The 21120-nt window shown below is 38.0% G+C and overlaps 1 protein-coding gene across 1 annotated transcript in view; it reads right to left on the reverse strand.

The window, feature by feature from the left end:
* The window catches only part of aass (aminoadipate-semialdehyde synthase), a 78045-nt gene that overhangs the window by 1088 nt on the left and 55837 nt on the right, over positions 1–21120 (reverse strand). The window contains exons 14-21 of the mRNA XM_006782233.3: positions 8267–8388; positions 7111–7240; positions 6730–6840; positions 6194–6302; positions 2740–2880; positions 2480–2647; positions 1991–2086; positions 1397–1512 (exon numbers count right to left, since the gene is read on the reverse strand). Coding sequence (XP_006782296.1) covers positions 1397–1512; positions 1991–2086; positions 2480–2647; positions 2740–2880; positions 6194–6302; positions 6730–6840; positions 7111–7240; positions 8267–8388 — 993 coding nt within the window. The remainder of the gene's footprint in view (positions 1–1396; positions 1513–1990; positions 2087–2479; positions 2648–2739; positions 2881–6193; positions 6303–6729; positions 6841–7110; positions 7241–8266; positions 8389–21120) is intronic.

A 21120-nucleotide genomic window follows, 5' to 3' on the forward strand; every position in this document is an offset into this window, starting at 1 on the left:
ATGGAATGTTTCCAACAGTTCACTTTACCATCAGAGGAATTTACATTTCAATGCCAGTGTGACCCTCTTGCCTTCACTGCCAGCACTGTGAGAACAATGACAGCATGAAGCCTTGGTCTGAAGAGACCCTTGGAAAAGCTAATTTAAACTGATGATTGTGCATACTACACCACTTCAGGCATACTTGTTAGGCAGGCAGTAATAAGTGTGTAGAAGATGCATAGCCTTGCTCTTGGGGCGCTGTGTATAGGGACAACGCAAACTCAGAAGAGCAGTATCAATCACTAAAGAATATACCAGATATTTGGATGTCTGCTAAAGTAGTACAGGATTCCACCAAATGACAAAACAATTCAAATTATTTCAGGCTTCATTTCATCTTTATACTTTTGATAATCACTTTCTGACTTGATAAGGACAAGACTCCTCTGAAGGTGGCAATTCTCACACTCTCACACACTGACAATATGATACAAGCTTTTACCTTCACATGGTTTCAGACTGGCCAAATATATTGAATAAGGGGAGTTTTAACATTACATTTAGCTTCAGTGTAAACCATAGATGGTATAAACCAGTGGTCCCCAACCCCCAGGCCACGGACCGGTACTGGTCCGTGTATTGTTTGGTACTGGGCTGTGAGAATTTAGGCTCAGGTGTGAAATTTATGGTTGTCAGAATTTTTATTGTTAACTCGTTGGTATAAACAATAAAAGGCGCTGTGACATCACTCACTGGTTTATGAAGTACTGTTTTAAAGCCTCCCTCATCTTCGTGCTTTGAAACCGTATGTAATGAGTGAGCGATAGATCTGCCTGTGAAACTGCTAGTTATTTGCCAGTGTGCATACACTAGATACGAGGCTCAAAATGAACAAAATTTACAAAACTATTCATTTTAACTCCAAATGACTGACTGACCCATGAATTAATCAGCGAAATGTTGTGCACAGAGGCCAGGCCCAAGTGCAGTTTTCTTATTGTGTCCTACTGGACAGACATGTTTTTGCAAACACAGGACAGATCCTTGTTATCATTAGACTTTTTAATTAGATTATAAGGCCACTGGACTCAGTAGTATATAGAGCCTAATCCTGGTTTGAAAAAAATATTAACATACATGGCAGCCATTCTTGGGTTCAAGAGTCTTGACGTCCCTCACATTTTTATTCTACTGTTCCCTTTCCCCCATTTCTATTAATCAGAAAGGCTTGAAAGTGAAAAGTGATTTAGTTTCTGAGATATCTGAAGAATTTTTTTAAAGGACCCATGGACACTATGAGAGAGATGGTACCAAAAGGAAATTTGTTAAAATCTTGAAAACACAACAGGAGAGAGACAGCTTAGCTTTAGTTGACTAAAAGAAGCTCTTTTTTTACTTCAGGATGGCTTCTCACCATCTCAGAGTGTCCATCCTGAAGTCATCCTGCCCTGTGTGTTCATATACAGCTTGTTCAAAGACATTTTGGGAAACAGAAGAAGATAAATCCATCTGCTGACAGAGGAATTCTTTCTGTAGAAAGAAGAGAAACAAGTCACTGCATTGCATTAATGAATCGTGAGACTTCAGGGCTACATTTTGTAGGTGGGCTGCTATTTATTTGGTTCTCTTTGCATTGTCTTTTCAGATAAAAAGTTCTGAGTGTTTTCAGAGAAAACCCTTGTTACATCAATCATCATCATCAACCAGCTTTTGATTTCTGATAAACACAACCCAAACACGGAGCACTAAGGCTCCTTTTTCTTGTCGAACAGATAGCAGATGACAAATATTGTCTGCTGTATACTCTCATCAGTGCCAGAGTGCCCCGGCTCACTGCAGCCTTGATGCTAATAAACAGCAACTGTAATAGGTTCTACTGCCACAGTCAAGAGCTTCAAAGCAGCTTGTTACATTAAACTGAATGACAGAAAGAAGCAGGGTGCACTGTTAACTGACTATTTTCCGCCCACATCTTTGGATGCCTTTGAACACTAAAAGAGGTTCTTACCCATGAAACTGGTGATGAAGTGTGCTGCAGGATGGGACTGGGATCGCTGTTGATTAGACCCAGTTTAATGAAACCACTCATGGCCTTCGAGAAACCCTGAGTAACAGGACAAGAACGGAGGTGACCAAAAGATGTTAAAATAAATTGGGTTTCAGGTTTAATCAGGGGATTATGTTACATGGAAGGAAGAGGTTTTAAATGTTTTGCTGAGTGCTGGATATTTGCAAAGTTACATGGACAGAAAAATGTCTATTTTGTGCACCTCAAGATCACAGTGATACCATTGCTGTGCACTGATTGGCCACGCTGATGATTAATGCAGGACTTGTACTATTTGTGCCTTTTATAATCAAAGATAATTATAATTTCAATATTAGATTATTACAGATTATAATTATAATCTAATATTGAATTTAATTATTTCTTAAGCATAATATATTCTGTATAGCAGTTGTATTTGTATGTGCAGTTTGTCTATGTGTGTTGTACCTTAAAACGCAGAGTTCCTCTGATGAGCGTGTGTGCTGTCTGGATGCCGTATGGCTCAGCGTATTTCGTGCTGTCACGATTCGGAAATCCCTCAAGGTTGAAACCTGGAAACAAATCCATTGGAGTGGTGGAATCCATCAGAGAGCCACCAGGTGGGACATTTATCACCTCAAAGAAAGACAAAAAAATCTTATCTTTACTGAAAGTAAATAATAAAAAAAAACATATTAACAATTTATGGTCTTTTGAGACATCCATACCTGGTTGTCTTTGAGAAAAATAGCGGGACTGATAGTGTTGAGGAGGACACCATATGGGCTCCAGCTGAACTTGTAACGAAGAGGATTGTCTGAGCACTCAGGAGCAGGAAGACCACCACAGAATGAGCTGTAGGACTCCACCTAAAATGCATTCATTGTATAAAGAATGATCAGACAGCTACACAAAAATGCAGCTAAAGCTACTGTTGATATGCAGAAAGTACTTAAAATATCTAGTAGGTGGTATATGTTAGAGTGACCAAACGGAAGCCACTACTCAGTAAAATGCACAAGGGCCCATCTTGAGTTTGCCAAAAGGCACCTGAAGGACTCTGACCATTAGAGGCAAAATGTTCTGGCCTAATGAAACAAAGATTTAACTCTTTGGTCTGAATGCTAAGCTTCATGTCTGTTGGAAAACATGAATTTAATCTTTTTTTGAATAAGGCTGTAACATGACAAAATATCAAATACAAAAAGCACTGTAAATACTATCTGCATTGCACTAAAGTGTATTTATAATGATACCAACAAATGTAATTTTTTACAGAAATGTCTAACAAAATTGTCCAAGCAAGGAATAGTTGTTAACCAGCAACCAGGTCACTGGCGGCCAAGGATCACTGATACACATCAGGAGAGAAGGCTGGCCCGTTTGGTTTGATCCAACAGACGAGCTACTGTAGCTCAAATTGCTGAAAAACGTACTGCTGATTAGAAAGGAGTCAGAATACAAAATACATCACAGTTTGTTGCATATGGAGATGCATGGTTGCAGACGAGTCAGGGTCCATGCTGAGCCTTGTCCAGTTTGGAAAATGCCAACAATGGGCACCTGAGCATCAGAACTGGACAATAGTGAAACTGAATAATGAAAGACAGTGGCCTTGTCTGATGAATTGCATTTTCTTTTACATTACGTGGCTGGCCGGGTACATTGTTTACCTTGGCAACACCTGGCACTAAGATGCATATGGGAAGAAGGCAAGACACGGGAGCAGTGAGATGTTTTGGGCAATGTTCTGCTGGGAAACCATGGGTCTTGCCATCCATGAGGATGTTACTTTGAAACGTACCACCTACCTAAGGTAACGTACTACCTACCCATAGTTGCAGATCATGTACACCCTCTAACCAAAACAATATTCCTTAATAGCTGTAGCCTTTTTGGAGCAGGATTGGTTTAAGGAGGACAAGAACGAGTTGGACCCTAACCCTAACCCTCAACCTAATCAAGCTTAATAATCTGTGGCATGTGCTGGACAAACAAGTCCTATTTATTCATATTTTTTAATACATTATATTATTTATATATCATAACAGTTGCCTTAAGGTGCTTTATATTGTAAAGAAGCTACAATTATGCAGAGAGAACCCCAACAATCATATGAAACCTTATTAGCACGTACTTGGCAGCAGTAGGAAGAAAAAACCTCCAGCAGAACTAGGCTCAAGGAGGGTCTAGCTATCTGCCATGACCAGTTGGGATTTAAGGGAGTGAGACAAGACAAAAGACACGCTGTGGAAAGGAGCAAGAGATTAATAATAACTAGTGATTAAAGGCAAAGTGGTGAATAAACACAGCGAGTGAAGAAGATATAATGTTATGCCTGATCAGTGTACCAAGTAATCCCTGTGATCTAATAGTTCAGGCTTTAATCTGATCCAAATATTCAGCTTCTAGTTTTTTGCATTTTTGGCTCTTTGTGATGTTAAAGAGAGAGAATATTCTTACAGGGCTATCTCAAGCAAATGGCTATCTGTAAGCAAAGAAACCCAACCTACCTGCTCTTCAGTGCGTTTTTGTAATAGGAGTTGCCAATCAAAAGCAGTGTTGGGCAAGTTACTTTGAAAAAGTAATTAATCATAGTTACTTCTTCAAAAACGTAACTGAGTTAGTAACTGAGTTACAAGATTCTAAAAGTAATTAATTATTTGAAAAGTAACTATTGCGTTATTTTAAAAAACTGGCCATTTTTAACTACTTTTGATGTTTCCTCTACATTACACCTTTAAAAACTATTTACTTTGCGTTGTTTGGTATCATCCTTTTCAGCACAACCTCGCGTGTCTGAATTTACAGTTAAGTTTTCATTTTGACATACTGTACTAACACAATTGATCTAAAATCAGACAAAAAACATAAAATCCGAGTAGAAAGTTACATTTTTACTATAACAACCACAAACATGTTTATTGAATCATATTTCATAACTATAAATGCAAATATAAATTGACAATTTTAAAATCCTATGCACAAGTTTTGCAAACAACAAAGTTATTTGCAGCCATTTACCTTTTACCCCTTTTTTAAATAACCATTTCAAATTATTTACATAACAATCAGCTGTTCTGCATTCAATAAGATGCCACAAATTATTTGTGCGACTCCAAATATTTCTGTCCACTATAAAGGAGAACATCACAGCCTGATACCTGGAGGTCTGACAGCTTCAACTGTCTGTTTTTTGAAAAATAGTAACGGACCGCATTTTCTTGTTAGTAACTGTAACGGCGTTGTAACGATAGGAACAGTAATTAGTTAGATTACTCGTTACTGAAAAAAGTAACGCCATTACTTGTAACACCATTACTTGTAACACCATTACTTGTAACGCCGTTATTCCCATCACTGATCAAAAGAGAAGTTTAAACGGAGTATGGCGTTACGGAAATGAGTTAAAGCTGCTATTTCAGTCTGTGGTTAAACTTAGACTAGACAAGTGCAGCCCCTAAGTTAAATAAGATTAGTCTCAAAACCTGAATGAGGCAAAGTCACTGTAATAGAGTTCACAAATACAAACATGAAACTGAAAATGAGTATAATAGGTCCACTCTAAAGGAGTAATAGTAGGTAGACAATTTTCAATTAGAGAACAATTTTTTTCCTATGGTCTCTGAATTCAGCAGCACCCAAACATGCAGGCAATGTGAAACTGTGTGATCCATAATTGGTTAGTTTATGCTTAAAGAAAATCATGCGTGGAAAAAAACCTGACAAATCAGTGCTTACAGAAAAACCATTGGATTCAGCTTCCACTGTATGCTGACTGACTGAATGATTGCATGAATAAGCAGGTCTACAGCTGTTCTTAATAAAGTTAGTGACAATTGTATTTATGTATCTGTCAAAGTCTGATCAGGTTAACCACTTGATATGACAGAAGCTGGCATAAATCATTAATCTTGAGTTATGTCTAGTTTTAAAGTGTTCAGTCTGTCAGAACAATATTGGGTTCAATTTGTTTGTTTACATTACCAGTTTCCAAGAAAAAAAACAAACAAATTCCAGTTCACAAACTCCACATTAGCCTGTGTGAAACTCAGCATGTGTTAAACATAAAACTTTCCATGTTGAGCCACAGTGTGACTGTCCATGTGTGTTTGAACACTGTTTATATGGCACACATACAGGTGCCAGATTTTCTATCTCAGTGTTGCAATGTTGACTCACAGTGCAGCTTTCAGCTTTGGCTTTGTTGATACACTCCATGGCCAACATGTGGTCGATGCCTGGGTCCAGTCCCATCTCATTCACGATCGTGATCCCTGCTTCTTCTGCACTAATACACACAAATGCATTCAACATGTAAATATGCATTTTCACTTTTCATGACTATATTTATTAATAACATTAGGGGGGATCTTTTCTGTTTTATTTTATTCTATTTTTGCTATGCATTTCACTTTCTTATCAAAAGAAAAATAAGAAAATTTCATTATAAAATTTAAAGTTTAAATCTTTAAAGTCACAGCTTTTTATCTCATAACCTTCAAACATTTAGCCAGTGCAATAATTATGTGACACAGTAACAAGAAACAAGACTAACATTTGCCTATACATTTGTGCATCCCAAATCCTATACATATGTTTTACAATAATTTATTAATACTGCTGAGGATGATGTGCACAGATAAGAAAATAATAGAGAAACATTTATTGAAAGCAATCCTGAATTCCTAACAGACTTCTGTGGACTTGATCATTACCTGCTCTGCAACGCCTTCATGGCAGGACTAAGGTAGCTGGCTGTCACCATGTTCACTTTCCTCTTTATACAGTGTTTGGCGATAAGCGGATGGAACGAGTAAGGTAGCAAGCTGAGGAGAAGATGAAGGGGTTGACTTAAGTATAAGCGGACTGATATTTTAATCTAATAATGTAATGTTAAATTGTAAAACAGTCCAAAAATAACTGGGCTCCATTAAATTACTTTGGAGATGAAATGATAAAAAAAATAAAAAATAATTTGTTAATAAAATCTCCATACATATTGTGGTAAAGTATTCATCTGGAATAAATGAAATCATTACAACTTTACACATTACTTAATAATTGCCACCAATGTTATATCTGTCCTGCTGCTATACCTGATGACCAAGTCATGATCTCTGACCAGAGAGTCTAGGTGTCCTTCTTGGCTGCTGACATCCAGCATGACAGGGATGGTGTTGGGGTATTTGGCTGCCAGCTCCTCTGCCTGGCTCAATAGCATCGATGCTAAAAGCAAACAAAGAAACAATAACTACTGTGACACATAATTTTCTGGTCTTTGTCAACTTTCTCAGTTTCCTTTTTTTTTAAGACTTTAAGTAATGTACTCTTTACTGTGCTTATAACTGTTAATGTAAGCCACTCAGCTGGACTCAGCTGGAAGTTTGTGGTGTCTTTGTAATCTAGGCCATTTTAATGCAATTATCAATGAATATTGTGGCTCAGGGTTTCATTTATATGTTAGCTCAGTTAACGTGATGCACTGTGCTACCCAAGCTACCCAGAATATATCCATCGTCTAGATATAGTAAATGGCACTCATTATTACAATAATAAGACCAAGATACCTAAAGTCCTAAGTTGGACAAGAACCCCAATGGTAAGATTTACACTTTAAGGGTAGTGTTAGAAGTGTTTTATCACTTTTATTAGAGATAAAACAATATGATTTATGATAAACTGTATCTAAGTGAACTTCCTCAAGCTAAAGGAATAAGTCACAGTTAAGCTTCTTAAAGATGAAAGTATTTAAAATAGCAATGAAAGTCCCCTGACTCTCAGCCAAACTGCAGAAGTAAGTCTTCTTGGGGTCCAACATGGCAACAGAAATCTAACAGGCTAACCAGCATGAAGGTTGACACCAGTATACTGATGCAATGATTTCACTCTGTTGATCACCAAAGCCCCAAAACAATTTAATCTCAGTAGAAGTACATACATCTATGTTAAGAGGGAAAACATGGTCAGTCAGTAACCTGCACTGCTTACAGTTACCCTTTGGAAGTTCAGTAAACACTGACTAACACTGTTCAAGGTTGTGATGTGTCCATTAGATGGGCTATACAAATCACTCACTTCTCATAATTCTTTCAAAGAGACCAAACTAACCCTTAATAAAAATATTAAACATTGATCTTTGGTTTCATTATTTATCTGAAAATGATAAACTTGACAATAAAGACTGACATGAATTTTAATCCCACAAAAGGCCAGAACATTTCAGTCTTAATAAAGTTTAACAGGCAAACTCACCCACAGTGACCTGGGTGCCCTGATCACGGGTCAGATACTCCACAACAGGTCCAGACACATATCCTGAACCCAACAGCAGAACTCGCTTCATGCCGGCCTTCTTCATGATCTGAGTTTTCTCCCTGAAGAACATCAGACAGGCTGGGTTATTATGGTAAAGCATGACAGCATTTCAATTTCTGAGCCTCCAAGTGGGAAAGTTACATACTGAACTCCACAGATTTGAGTTCAGTACCTAAAACATGAGATTTCAAAAACTGAAGCACAGCATACCTAGGATATCAGATATGGATATTTGTTGCAAATAAAAAAGGAACACCAGAGATGCAGTTGATGACACTCTGATTCCTTGCTCATTCATCTGTTTCCACTGATCATGTTTGCACTGATCACCACCTGCACTCATGTATATATCTATCTACTTAGCACTTTTAATTCTTATTTTTATGTCTATTTAAGCGTTATATGACAGTATGTTTGCACTAAGTACCGCAGCAATTTCCTAATGTTGTAAACCTTCTCAACATTTGGCAATAAAACCCTTTCTGATTCTGATTAATGTTTCCATCTGATCCTTAAAACTGTATGATTTGACTGGAACAACACAAATTACAGGTTTTCTGGTCGAATCATTTAAAGCAACAAATAAAAGTTTTAGATGACGAAGCTGTCAATACAAAACTATTTCATCTTGCATTCACTTAAAAGTTTCTCTTTCTTCCCCTTCGAATGTAAAACATTATTTCTTGTTTTATTTTTTAAACTGAAAAAAAGTTACGAATGGCAATTTCACCACTGTTGTTTTGTCTTGATGCATTCTCAATTATCCAGGTAAGTAAATCTCCAAAAGTTGATTAAGTTCATCTGTACGTAGCGTTTTGTGACCATTGATCAACAACCACTGACCAAAACCCACTGATCAATGGGCATTATGGAATCAGAACGATGCCACCTTGAAACAAAACCGAAAAAAATATTGAAACCGAAAAAAAATATTGTAACTGAAATAAATGTACTGAAAAATCTTGTATTGAAACCGGGAAAAAAAATGTGATAGTGAAAAACAATTAAAACTGTAATGGACTGCCATACCCGTTATGTGTCTGTGAGCGAGGGAGGGAGAAAAAGGAAAAGTACGCGCTGTCACGGAGCCAAAACGGGAACTGGAAGCATGTAAATATAATAATAACCACTGCAGCCAAGAAGAGTGCCTGACGAGCCCAGTTGTAAGTAAGCTATTAAGACTCGACTGTACACCGTGTTCGTGTTTTCCTCTGAAACAATAAGTTCCGTTGGAGCAGCCTTTCAGCGCCTCTCTCTGTCTCTCGCTAGCAAAGTTGACCCAGACAACAAAGTAAAGCTAGTTTTCAGCTACAAGCCTGACACGAACCCGACGTATTAGCCAGAGGTCCCTTTACTACGGTTCGGAGCCGTAACGGTTTTATATACGCACGGAATAGTTTTCTATACGAGATCTGTTACTCATTTATATTAAGTTTTAACATCTAGTTGGTATTGGTATGGCGAGTAGCCTTCAGTAATAGTAATAAATCACACAGCAATAGTACATTCATGTAGTTGTAAAGTATTCAGAATACATTACTTCTATAATCTTTGGTGGAATACATTTTAAAAGTAACCTTTCCAACACTGTCAACAGGTTAGCACCTCATACCACAGTGCAGCAAAGCAGTCTCATTAGCGCTGGGAAGGACAAGCCCAGAGCCCAAAACAGACAGTGCAGGAGATGACAAGGTTAGTAATTGTATGGTGAAAATTATACTTTTAGTTATCTTGATTGGCAAAAGAAAAGTAAATACAAAATCTGCTTCTCACATATAGGGCATTTCCAAGATTTTTTTTTCAAACTTCTTCAATTTCTTTCATTACAGCTGTCCTGTGCCAGATGTTCTGTTGACCCACAATGAGAGGCATCATTTCAGAAACACCAGGAAGACTGAAACTCATCGCCGGGATCAAGCAGGGCTCGTGATCCTCACCAACAGCTCGCTCACAAGAAGGATAAACCCAGCATTTCATGAACACTGATGGAGACCTTTGCTTTGTGTAATGTTAGAAGTACTCAGATAATCCTCAGAAGCTCTGGACTTTTACATAATATCATAGCTTTAAGTCCTGTAGAAAGTTAAATATATGTTGTGCTCTCTGGTTACTCTGGTATGAATGACTCTGAATTACTTTATGATAAATAACACACTATTGTCAAAAAACAGTGAAAGAATTCCAGATCAAGTTTTTAGTTCAAATACAAGTAACAACCTTTGACTTTAATCAGGTTTTATTTAATTGTGTCAGAGAAAACATCATGTGCTCTTCATGTAGCAGAGTACATTCAGTGTTTAAAACAGAAGTTGTGCAGGTCTGAGATCAGCAGTTTTCTGAAACACCAAACTGAGGTCCTGTTAATGCTGATGTATAGTGACACAATTACAGGGGTGATTAATCCTTGTGACCTTTTGTCTTTAAATTTATCAATAAAACAGCTGCAGCTTTCACTGACAGCACATGTGGTACTTTAATCTTTGTACTATTTTCTTCAGTTAATTTTGGAGTTACTACAAAGATTGAAGATATAGGATGATCTGTCACTGGGTGGTGCTGAGGTCTGAATCTGAGGACAGCTCCTGTAATCACAAACAGAACAGAATCATCACAAACTGAAATATAAGGTTTATTTCTCAAATCTGAAATAGAGCTGATTCCTTCTCTGTCCTCACACACTCGGGACCTGAAGTTGTTCAGTCCTACAGTTCTGCCGACAGCTGACATATGAGCTGTTTATTTTTTATTTGTTTTAAAGGCCTTATATACTAACACATTTTCTAATATCATGTTTACCTTTGAGTTGTTGATGCTTTATAAATGGACATCTGCAAAGATGAGATGATGGAGCAGGTTTCAGTCGAGGTTCAGTCTGCTGCTGCATCCTGGTCACAACATAGGTGGTGTTATCAGCTCAGTATTTAACAAGAAATATTAATGTTTCAAATTATTTGTCCTAAAGGATGCAAGCTGTACAGAATACTGCACATGTGACTTTGTGAACATAACTCATTAAAAATAATTCGGACAGTTTTTTAACCTGAATATTTGTAACAAACTCAGTAAAAAAAAATTGCTAAAAAAATAATCAGAGGAAAAATGTAACATTTTAACTTAAGCTGACAAGCAGAAGTAGTTGGTTTCAGTACATAAGTATCGGGCTTTGCTATTTAATCCGTAGCTATTGACTAATGAGGGGTTACTGAAGTGCTAGGTTTTTAAAAGTTGGCGTTAATGTCCTTCCACATGTGGAAAGCGACAGAAAACATGCTGCTGTTTGCACATATTTAATAATCAGCTCTGCACAGGAGCAGAAGCAGAGTCCAGCCTGTTGCTCTTACAGTATAATACTCATAATAAAAGTACAGTAACCGTGGTTAGTCACTAAGCAGCCCGGTGCGTTGCTCTTGATTTCTTTAGTCAGGGTAAATTCATTCACCTGCACGGGTTAGCTAAACAAACTTTACAAAACAAGTTTCACCGACAGCCAAGTGCTCATCTTAGCTAGCTAGGTAGCTAGCTAAGGACCTAAATTACAGATTAGTTTACAAACACATTTAACTTACCAAAAATAATGCGGTGGGGCCTCAGGTCCTCCTGTCCGGTAGTCCAATTTACTGAAGAACACCTCAGGTTGTCACTTTGAAATAGTCGGTAATGTAAACGCTGGACCTCTCAGCATCTGTACCTGAACAGACACGTGCAAGTTTGTCCGTGACCGCAGCCGCGTCGTCAGTGTTTTCTCCAGTCATTGGTCAGCATTAGAATATATGCAAATACATGCGGGTCGGAATCCCCGCCCCCCCAGGCGTGCCCCTGACGCCAAAAACAGTGCCAGCAGAGTGAAACTGAAAAATGGATTGAAACTGAAAAAAAAAATGTAAGCGAAAACAAAAAAATTACAGTTTCAAAATACAGTATATAAAGACCAATGCTGGGCAATTAATTATATAGTTACTCAGTAGTAGTAGTAACTTAGTTTGGCAAACAAAGTTTTTTGCAGCTATTTTTAAATGCAGCCAAGGCATTTTTAAATAAACATTTCAAACTATTTACAGAACAATCACCTGTTCTGCATCAAATTTGATGCCACACAAATTTTTTGTGCCATGAGATAAAGGAGAATAACAGCCTGATACCTGCAGGCCTGACAACAGGAGATGTATCACTCTTGTAACACCTGTAACATTCAGCAGTCGCCTCATTGCTCTGACACACACAACAAAACTATTGACTACACTACACACTAACGACACAAGATTTGCGCTAAACATCGCAAATCTCTCACATCTCAAAACACCGCCGTCACTCCTAAAACTTCCCCCGTTTCTTAAATACTAGATGCCATGTTGCCATATCATTTTTTGATTGGTCGACATGGTACTTTTTTGGACAAATAGGAAAGGAAGAGGGGATGGGGTTTGTTTTTGCTCACAGGTGGAGAGTGCTTTCGAGCCTTCTTTCTTATAAAACGCAGATTTAACCGTTTCCTCCTGCAATAAATATAAACAACAACAGTATTCAAGAACAAAACATTGCATATTTTTCTTATCCTAATTCTGGTTTTACGCGGCCTATCAACACAATTTAAAAACTCGTATAAAGTTCCCAATTTTTCCGTCAATTGTTCCGTCTGTCCTGCTCACATCTCCAATGGTTGTACACGTTGTCATTAATGTGGCTTCACTCCACATCAGCCACGCCGCTTTGCTAGCTAAAACACCAGTGTAGGCACATTGGCGCTGTGTCCCATTTCAGGGTCTGCACGCTTGAAGTACGCATTTTAAGTGTGATTACATCACCGCCACGCGACAACGGCTGTCCCAATTCGAAGTGTACTTGAAATGCATACTCCAAATGCGCCGTCGATTTCCCCAAATATCAAGCGTGGTCCGGTGCACGCTTCGTGGTCCCATATATCCCACAATTCATAGCGCGGCGGTGGGTGTGGATAATTTTGCCGCAAAATACGGCAGAAGGGAGCGGCCGAAGAGTGAACTGTCAAAAGTAAGTACTGAATATGACGTCACTTATTTATGTGCGAATGTTTAATAATGAAGAACATTAAAACATTGCTGTTGGCCACATGTCGGCAAAGTTATGTGACATTAGTGATGTTTGTACTTTCAGCATTAACTTGGTTTTAAAGCCTCTACTTCTAAATATACATATAGTCGACCTTAATCTTACAGAGAATCTGATGATTTTATGGATAATTAAAGTCAGTCATATATCCACAAACACAACAAGCTGAAAGTCAGTGATATAGATTATATATATATATATATATATATATATATATATATATATATATATCATCATAATCTGACAATACTATAATATTGGCCATATTATATTTACATTACCATAGTGAGATGACTTTAGTCTCATGAACAACATTAACTAATTATTATTTACTAGCTAGTCTTAAATGACTGTTCAGTACAGAAATGAAGCCCTTGAATCATGTTTTACAGTCCTGTGGTCTCAGCCTCAGATACTCAACTAATCAAAGTGATGTCATGACAAAAATGATTGACCAACAAAACAATTTTCTCCTTCATTTCTGTCAAACAAAGCTGTATGTAACGTGTCTCGCGGTTAGTATCATGGTTGCTAGGCAACCTGAACAGCGCGACGAAGCATATACCGTCCCATTTCACAAGCCTCTCACTTCCGCACTTCCCGTACTTATAGTACGCACCGTACGTAGTGCGCGTACTTCAAGCGTGCAGACCCTGAAATGGGACACAGTCAAGGACGCTGTCGTAGCCTGTCAATGACGTTTATTGGCTGCGCATGTAGGCATTAGTGGCTGGACTATGGGATAAGGTGGCATCGTTCCCATATGGGAGCAGCCAGTCACTAACTGACTAACACTGCAAAACAGAATTGTTAAAGTATTAATTTTAATTTCAATTCAGGTTAGATTTTTTTGGTGCGCAACGCAGAATTTCTGTGCGCAGAGACCGTGCCAGCAGTGCGCAATTGCGCGTGTGCGGACTTTACATCTTCGTGTTAGCTTGAGCAACAGTAATGATCATCAAAAGGACTGCCTTTTTTAACATGTACATATCAACCTCCATGAATCACAAATAAAATATAATTTTTAACAAATACTGCTATTTATGCCTTTTCATCATGAAATATTTACTTACACATCATGAAATATATACACTTACGGCGTTGCCTGAACGATCTTCCAAAGTGGATGGCTGTGGATAAGCCTCAGAGCAAGACCGCATGTCACTCTCCCTCTTAGAGCAACCAGGAAGATGAGTTAAACAGGAAATGAAGCAATACAGGTAACCCACCAGGAAGTGAGGTTATTAGCAAGTTCACCTTCAAAATTAAATCTTCTTAACATTTTTAACTCTTTTTACTGTTCTTTTTAACTTAAATACATACAAATGAATTATTTTAAAGCAAACATTAAAGATAAATGACATAAATGCCTTTGAGGCATCACAGTCTCCAGTGGATCCAGGTGGCCTTGAAGGAGGTACAAAGAATTCTGACAACAATCCTGTTATCATGGGAAGAATTTGTTGTTCCAGTCAGCTTCAACCTTGGTAGGCCTTCAGCTGGCGCCAGGGGGGCCGCATGAAGTGAATGTTTGGGTTTAGTGTGAACAACTGCATCCAATTTTTACAGTTGGTCTAATGTTCATCACTGGCAATGTTCCCTCTAAGCTGCGTGCGTGCGCACTGCCGACATGGTCTCTGCGCACAGAAAAAAAAATCTAACCTGAATTGAAATTAAAATGAATACTTTAACAATTCTGTTTTGCAGTGTTAGTCAGTAAGTGACTGGCTGCTCCAGTATGGGATTAGAACGATGCCACCTTATCCCATAGTCCAGTCCAATAATGCGATTCACATTCGTATATACGCAGCTAATCAACGTCGTTGACAGCCTATGACAGCGTCCTTATGTGCCGACACCGGTGTTTTAGCTAGCAAAGCGGCTGATGAGGAGTGAAGCCACGTTAATGACAACGTGTACAACCATTGGAGATGTGAGCAGGACAGACGAAACAATTGACGGAAAAAGTGTGGACTTTTAAATTGTGTTAATAGGCCACGTAAAACCAGAGTTATGATAAAAATATGCAATGTTTGGTTTTCTTCCTGAATACTATCGTTGTTTATATTTAGTGCGGGAAGAAACGGTAAAAACGGTATTTTATAAGGAAAACGCTCAAAAGCCTGTGAGCAAAAACAAAACCAAAAAACTCCACCCTTTCCTACTGGTGGAAAAATGTACCATGCCGACCAATCCAAAAAATGATATGGCAACGTGGTATTTTGTTGTTTAGGAAGGGGGAAGTTTTAGGAGTGACGGCGGTGTTTTGAGATGTGAGAGATTTGCAACGTTTAGCGCAAATCTTGTGTAGTTAGTGTGTAGTGTAGTCAATAGCTTTGTTGTGTGTGTCAGAACAATGAGGGGACTGCTGAATGTTACAGGTGTTACAGCAGTGATACATCTCCTGTTGTCAGGCCTGCAGGTATCAGGCTGTCATTCTCCTTTATCTCATAGTGGACAGAAATTATTTTTTGGAGTGGCACAAATAATTTGTGTGGCATCAAATTTGATGCAGAACAGCTGATTGTTCTGTAAATAGTTTGAAATGTTTATTTTTAGGTAAACAGCTGCAAAAAACTTTATTGTTTGCATAACTCAGTTACTTTTTTGAAGAAGTAACTATATAATTAATTGCCTAACATTAGTCATTATATACTCTATTTTGCAGACAGAGTTACAGGACTCTCTCCCAGACCACAGACTCATAATACAAGTCAGAGCTTTTTTTACTGTGTTAACATACTACACAGGTCATGAACAAGATTCTTTTTAAATTTTCATTGTAAGTGGGCTAAAGCAGTTAATTAAAAGTAGCTAATATAAATGTAAACACTGTAATTTGATTATTGTAATAAACCATGTAACTTGGATGGATTCGATGCTGGCGTGACCACAGTGCACACGTCTGCTGTTGCTCACAGTGGTCCAAGGGACCGCTCAGGGAGTTAGTGTGTTCGCTCAGACACATGAAAAATTAGAGGGAACATTGATGACTGGTCACCAATTATCTCAATTCCCGTTGTTCTTCTCCAAGATGTTATCCATATTACAGAGCCATGAGTTTCTCCAAGATCGTATCCATATTGCGTTCAAAACACAGTCTGAGTACTCACAGCCCTGCCTATTATGTCGGCCAGCCTTGTGGGATTTTGAACAGCTATAGCCACTTCTCGTTCTTCGATAAGCCAGATCCAAGCCAGCTCCAATCAGCCAGAACTCTGTTATCGTGGTTCCAAATTGGTAGATGTTGTTCATTGTCCTCCATCGAGAGTGTCGCCAGACACACAACGCAACCGACCATCGAGTATCCGGCAGCAAACGTCTCTGCAGGACAGTCTGGCTCTCCCAAGCCCAGCAAGGTGTCAATTCCGTTACGGAAACAGTTGATCAAATCCATAATTCTTTAGGTTTTAGAGAACAAGACTGAGAAACTCTTTGAGGGTTAGAGTTAGAAGAGACTAGACAAACAGACAGAAGCAGCAGCAGGGAAGATAAGGGAGGGAGAGGGGAAAGATGCGTCCGCCTCCTCCGAGAGTCAAAGAGGGTAATGTGTAGAAAGGTTTGAATCAATGTCTTAGTTATTTACAATACAGTGTGTAAAAAGTCAAAATGGCAGCAATAGGTAGCAAACTGTATGACTGATGAAGAATTGGACAGAATTCAGACAAGAGGAAGGCTAGCAGTGGAGAAAGTGGGTGAAACATGGGGAAAAATTGGTAAAAATCCTGGCGGCCACCAGTGCTTCTCCTCAACCTTTGCTTAATGCAAGCCAATGATTTGATCTTTCTAAATGGACATTTCTACAACCACAGGATGTGTTTTCCATTGTGATTGTTTAATGAGAAGCACCATATTATTTAGGGTTCAATAGCCCAATTAAAACCAATCAATCATAGCAATAATTCTCCAATGGGAGATCATTTGTTTAGTTAGATCTAGGTTGATACTTTTCTTGTCAGGCAGTGCATTTTTGTTTAAATTGGAAGTAAATAATAAAAATGTCAGAAAGTAGCATTTATAGTACATTATATTATAATGCATAATACACAATACATTAACTGTTAGTAAGATTTAAAAAGCCAGGTAACCTATGAGCAGTGTTGCTCAAGTTACTTGAAAAAAGTAATCAGTAACTAATTACTGATTACTTCCCCAAAAAACTAATCCCATTAATTTACTGATTACTTATTTACTTAGTTGCTTTTTAAAAACACGATTTACAACCTGAATAGGTGATAAAGCGACATTATATATATATAATATATAATATATATATATATAATATATATATATATATATATATATATGCAACATTCACTGACTGGAAGAAATTTGTTTAATATTTAAACCTATTTTCTGCACATTCCAGCACATAAAATAAAATATGTTTTGTGTTTACACTCACTCTTTCAAATAGATACAAGTAAAACACAGCAGAAAGTAAATAAAATCAAAGACTAGCGGTCCTGTTGCTCTATTTTCACCTGTAAAGCAGGAGTAGGGTAGGCGGAGGTTTGCCCTGGTGCAGGTGAGCCGCAGCGGTCAGTGGAAGAATCCGCGAGTTTCTCTGTGAATTTCCCATTACGTCGTAGCGCACTCGGTGCTTGCTTGGAAGTTTAGGGGGGTTTTTTCGCTGTAAAAAGAAGTTTTCTTCCCACGCACAACAGACACTAATGTTTTTGTCACTTTTTATGGAATCAAACTCAAAGTAAGGTCAGTACTTCCACGCTTTAAACGCTGCACGCTCATACTCTCTCCCGCACTCGATATATTATCCATTGTTGATCTGTTGTCATGAACGTCGCACTCGCTTACGTCACTGTCATGAGACATTCTCGCAAAAAAAAATCACTGTTTTAGTAACGCAGTAACGCAGCATTCCTACGGGAAAGTAACGGTAATCTAATTACCATTTTTGCAATAGTAATCCCTTACTTTACTCGTTACTTGAAAAAAGTAATCAGATTACAGTAACGCGTTACCCATCTCTGCCTATGAGTATGCCTCATTTAAATATTACTATGTATATTCCTTTTTATGTATTTGGGGTTTTTTCTGTTTTGTTAAAGGAATCTCTGGCATCATAAAAGTAGTGACTTGTGATTAAACAATGTGACAATGAAAGCCATGCTCTGGAAAACCCAGAGTAGGAAGACTTTTAATCAAATTATATATCCTTCTTAAAATATCTGCTAGATTCAGTAAAAAAAATCTGTGATTTTGCAGGCAGGATCCCCTCAACATTACACCAGTACCACCACCAATATTATTGGATGATTGAGGCACCCAGAGTGACCTGTGGGATTAAGATCCCATCACCCCCCTCAAATCCCCTCGGAGTCAAACCCGTGGGCTTGTTATCGCTGGCCTAATTGGAAACCACATTGCACAAATGCTCTAGCCACAGCGGGACTGACTGTAGGTCTGCCTGGCACTTGTATTCTTAATTAAAAAAGAAAAGGCAGACATTCACTCAGGAGGATTACCCCCTAAGTTTACATATCTTAAGGAGCCAAATTCAGTCAAAAGGATTAAAAATTTGATGGCATGGCTTGTCTCGAAAAATTATACTTAGGATCAGTTAAGAAAAAAAACTCATCAGGTCTTAGAGCTGGCCTAAATATGACCAAATGGAAGGCTTTGGTGACCATGGATTCACTGAGGATGGTGAAAAGAGGATGAGATCCCTCCAAGCAAGCTGTTCCTACAGCCTTCGAGAAAAAAAATGCATACAGTCTGATTGTTAATAATTAATAAAAATATTCATTGGTTAAATGTTATAAAGTCATAGATCTGTCAATAGATCCAACAACACACATTCAAATATTCACATTCAAATATTTGTAAATACAACTCTTGTGAACATGTAAAAAAAAAAACTAAGACTGCAGTAAAATAAGAAAATCAATTACAAATAACCAACAGATCTGAGAAAATAATTAAAGCAGATTTAAAACCATTCCTAAATGCTATATGCTATAAATGTGATTTCCCAGATGACGAATGCTAAATGTGCAAATGATTATATTTTCATGTTTTTGAGAAATCTCCTTTATACAAAGCCAGACTGAATTGACTTCTGTGACTTTGGTACTAGAAAAAAGCATTAGATCACAGGGCATGTTTACTTACAAGTCTAAGCTTCAAAATGTTTTACATTTGTAATTGACTGTCTAGACCCATAGTTTGCTAATAAGCTGCCATAAGTTAACTGCAGATCTGACATGTAATAATAAGAACATGCAATATTAAATAGCTAGATTTGTGGCCTGGGCATGTAAAGTAGATGCTAACATAAACAAGTAAACCTGTCCTCAATGTTAGTCTTCAAACTTACTTAATGTAGCAGATAAGACAAAAAATATTCCAGTACTGTTTTCAGACATTGCTGATGTAGAGAAAATGGAGAAAATGTACAAATCTGATGTTATTTGAAAGCTGTCTTTTTCCATAGAGTCACAAGCAATGAACCATTTTATGTTATTATGTTATGTTATTTGTACTCATTTACTTAAAGACACTTAAGAAAAAATGTTGTATTCTTTTAAGATAAATCATCTCTACGAAACTCCTAAGTGCAGTCAAGGTCTGAGTCTTTTTTTTAAGTAGATTTTGTTCTCTGTTAACAGTGGAATTCTAGCAGTTATATCCTGCCTCCAGTCTTTGTCCTAGCTTTTATTTATGCACAGAAGTAAAACTGGTATTGATTATATCTGTTATATTTGTTGATTACATCTTACATCTGAATACACCTAAAAAAAAAAACTGCATGTTAACACCAGACAAAACAAGACAGAAAGACTCAGCATAATGAGAGATTGGGTTTTTAGTGTAAAAGAGAAGAAAAGATATGTCTACCACTTGGTGAGTGCATATTCCAGCTTCTGGAGTTAGTTAGCAGAGATGGCCTATTTAGCATGCTAGCAAAGTAAGGTGTTAATGCAGAAGGCAGCACTGTGCAGGAACAACCACATAGTAATAATAATAATAATTAAAGCTGCAAGCAGCATTATGAGGGCCCTCGCCCTCGTGTCGAGCCACGCCCAACACCTAAAACCAGCACGTCCGATCTGATGTCACATTGATGGAATTCGTGCATTTAACCACCAGCTAACATATCATCTTATTCAACCATGATTATGGTCGTCCCACTAGGTGGCACTCTAACCATTAAATCTTATTGCCTCTCATTCTGTCATACATTGTCCGATCTGGACCAAAGACAACATATATGATAAGGCTCCACCCCTGAACATTTTTCAACTGCCATATTTGACATCAGGGAGAGCGCCACCTAGTGGGAACAGGAAATGCCATGTTACGCTTTAGGGTACAGTATAGAGATGGGTGACATCTGCAGCCTCAAATTTCTCCAGGTAAGCCTTAAGGAGTTGGTCTTGGGTTACAGTGAAAATTGTGACTTTTGGCAAAAGGGTGTGACCCCAGCAGCATGGCGAACATTTATGTCTCGCCATGAAGAAACAAATTAGTATAACTCAATGAAATCCAGTCTGATCAGTACCAGACTTTACAGGCGTGATGTCAGACCCGCTCTGAACGGATTGATATGCCCATTGTCAGGATTGGACATTGTGTTTTTGAGTGACAGCAGATTACTGCTTTTTGGCGAGTGATTGAAAGTCCACGTGTCGCCATGACCACCCCGTTTCCCTGAATGTAAAAAGCTTCACAATTTAACATCACAA

The sequence above is a fragment of the Neolamprologus brichardi genome, chromosome 7, assembly GCF_056152115.1.
Source record: "Neolamprologus brichardi isolate AB-2024 chromosome 7, ASM5615211v1, whole genome shotgun sequence".
Lineage (NCBI taxonomy): Eukaryota > Metazoa > Chordata > Actinopteri > Cichliformes > Cichlidae > Neolamprologus > Neolamprologus brichardi.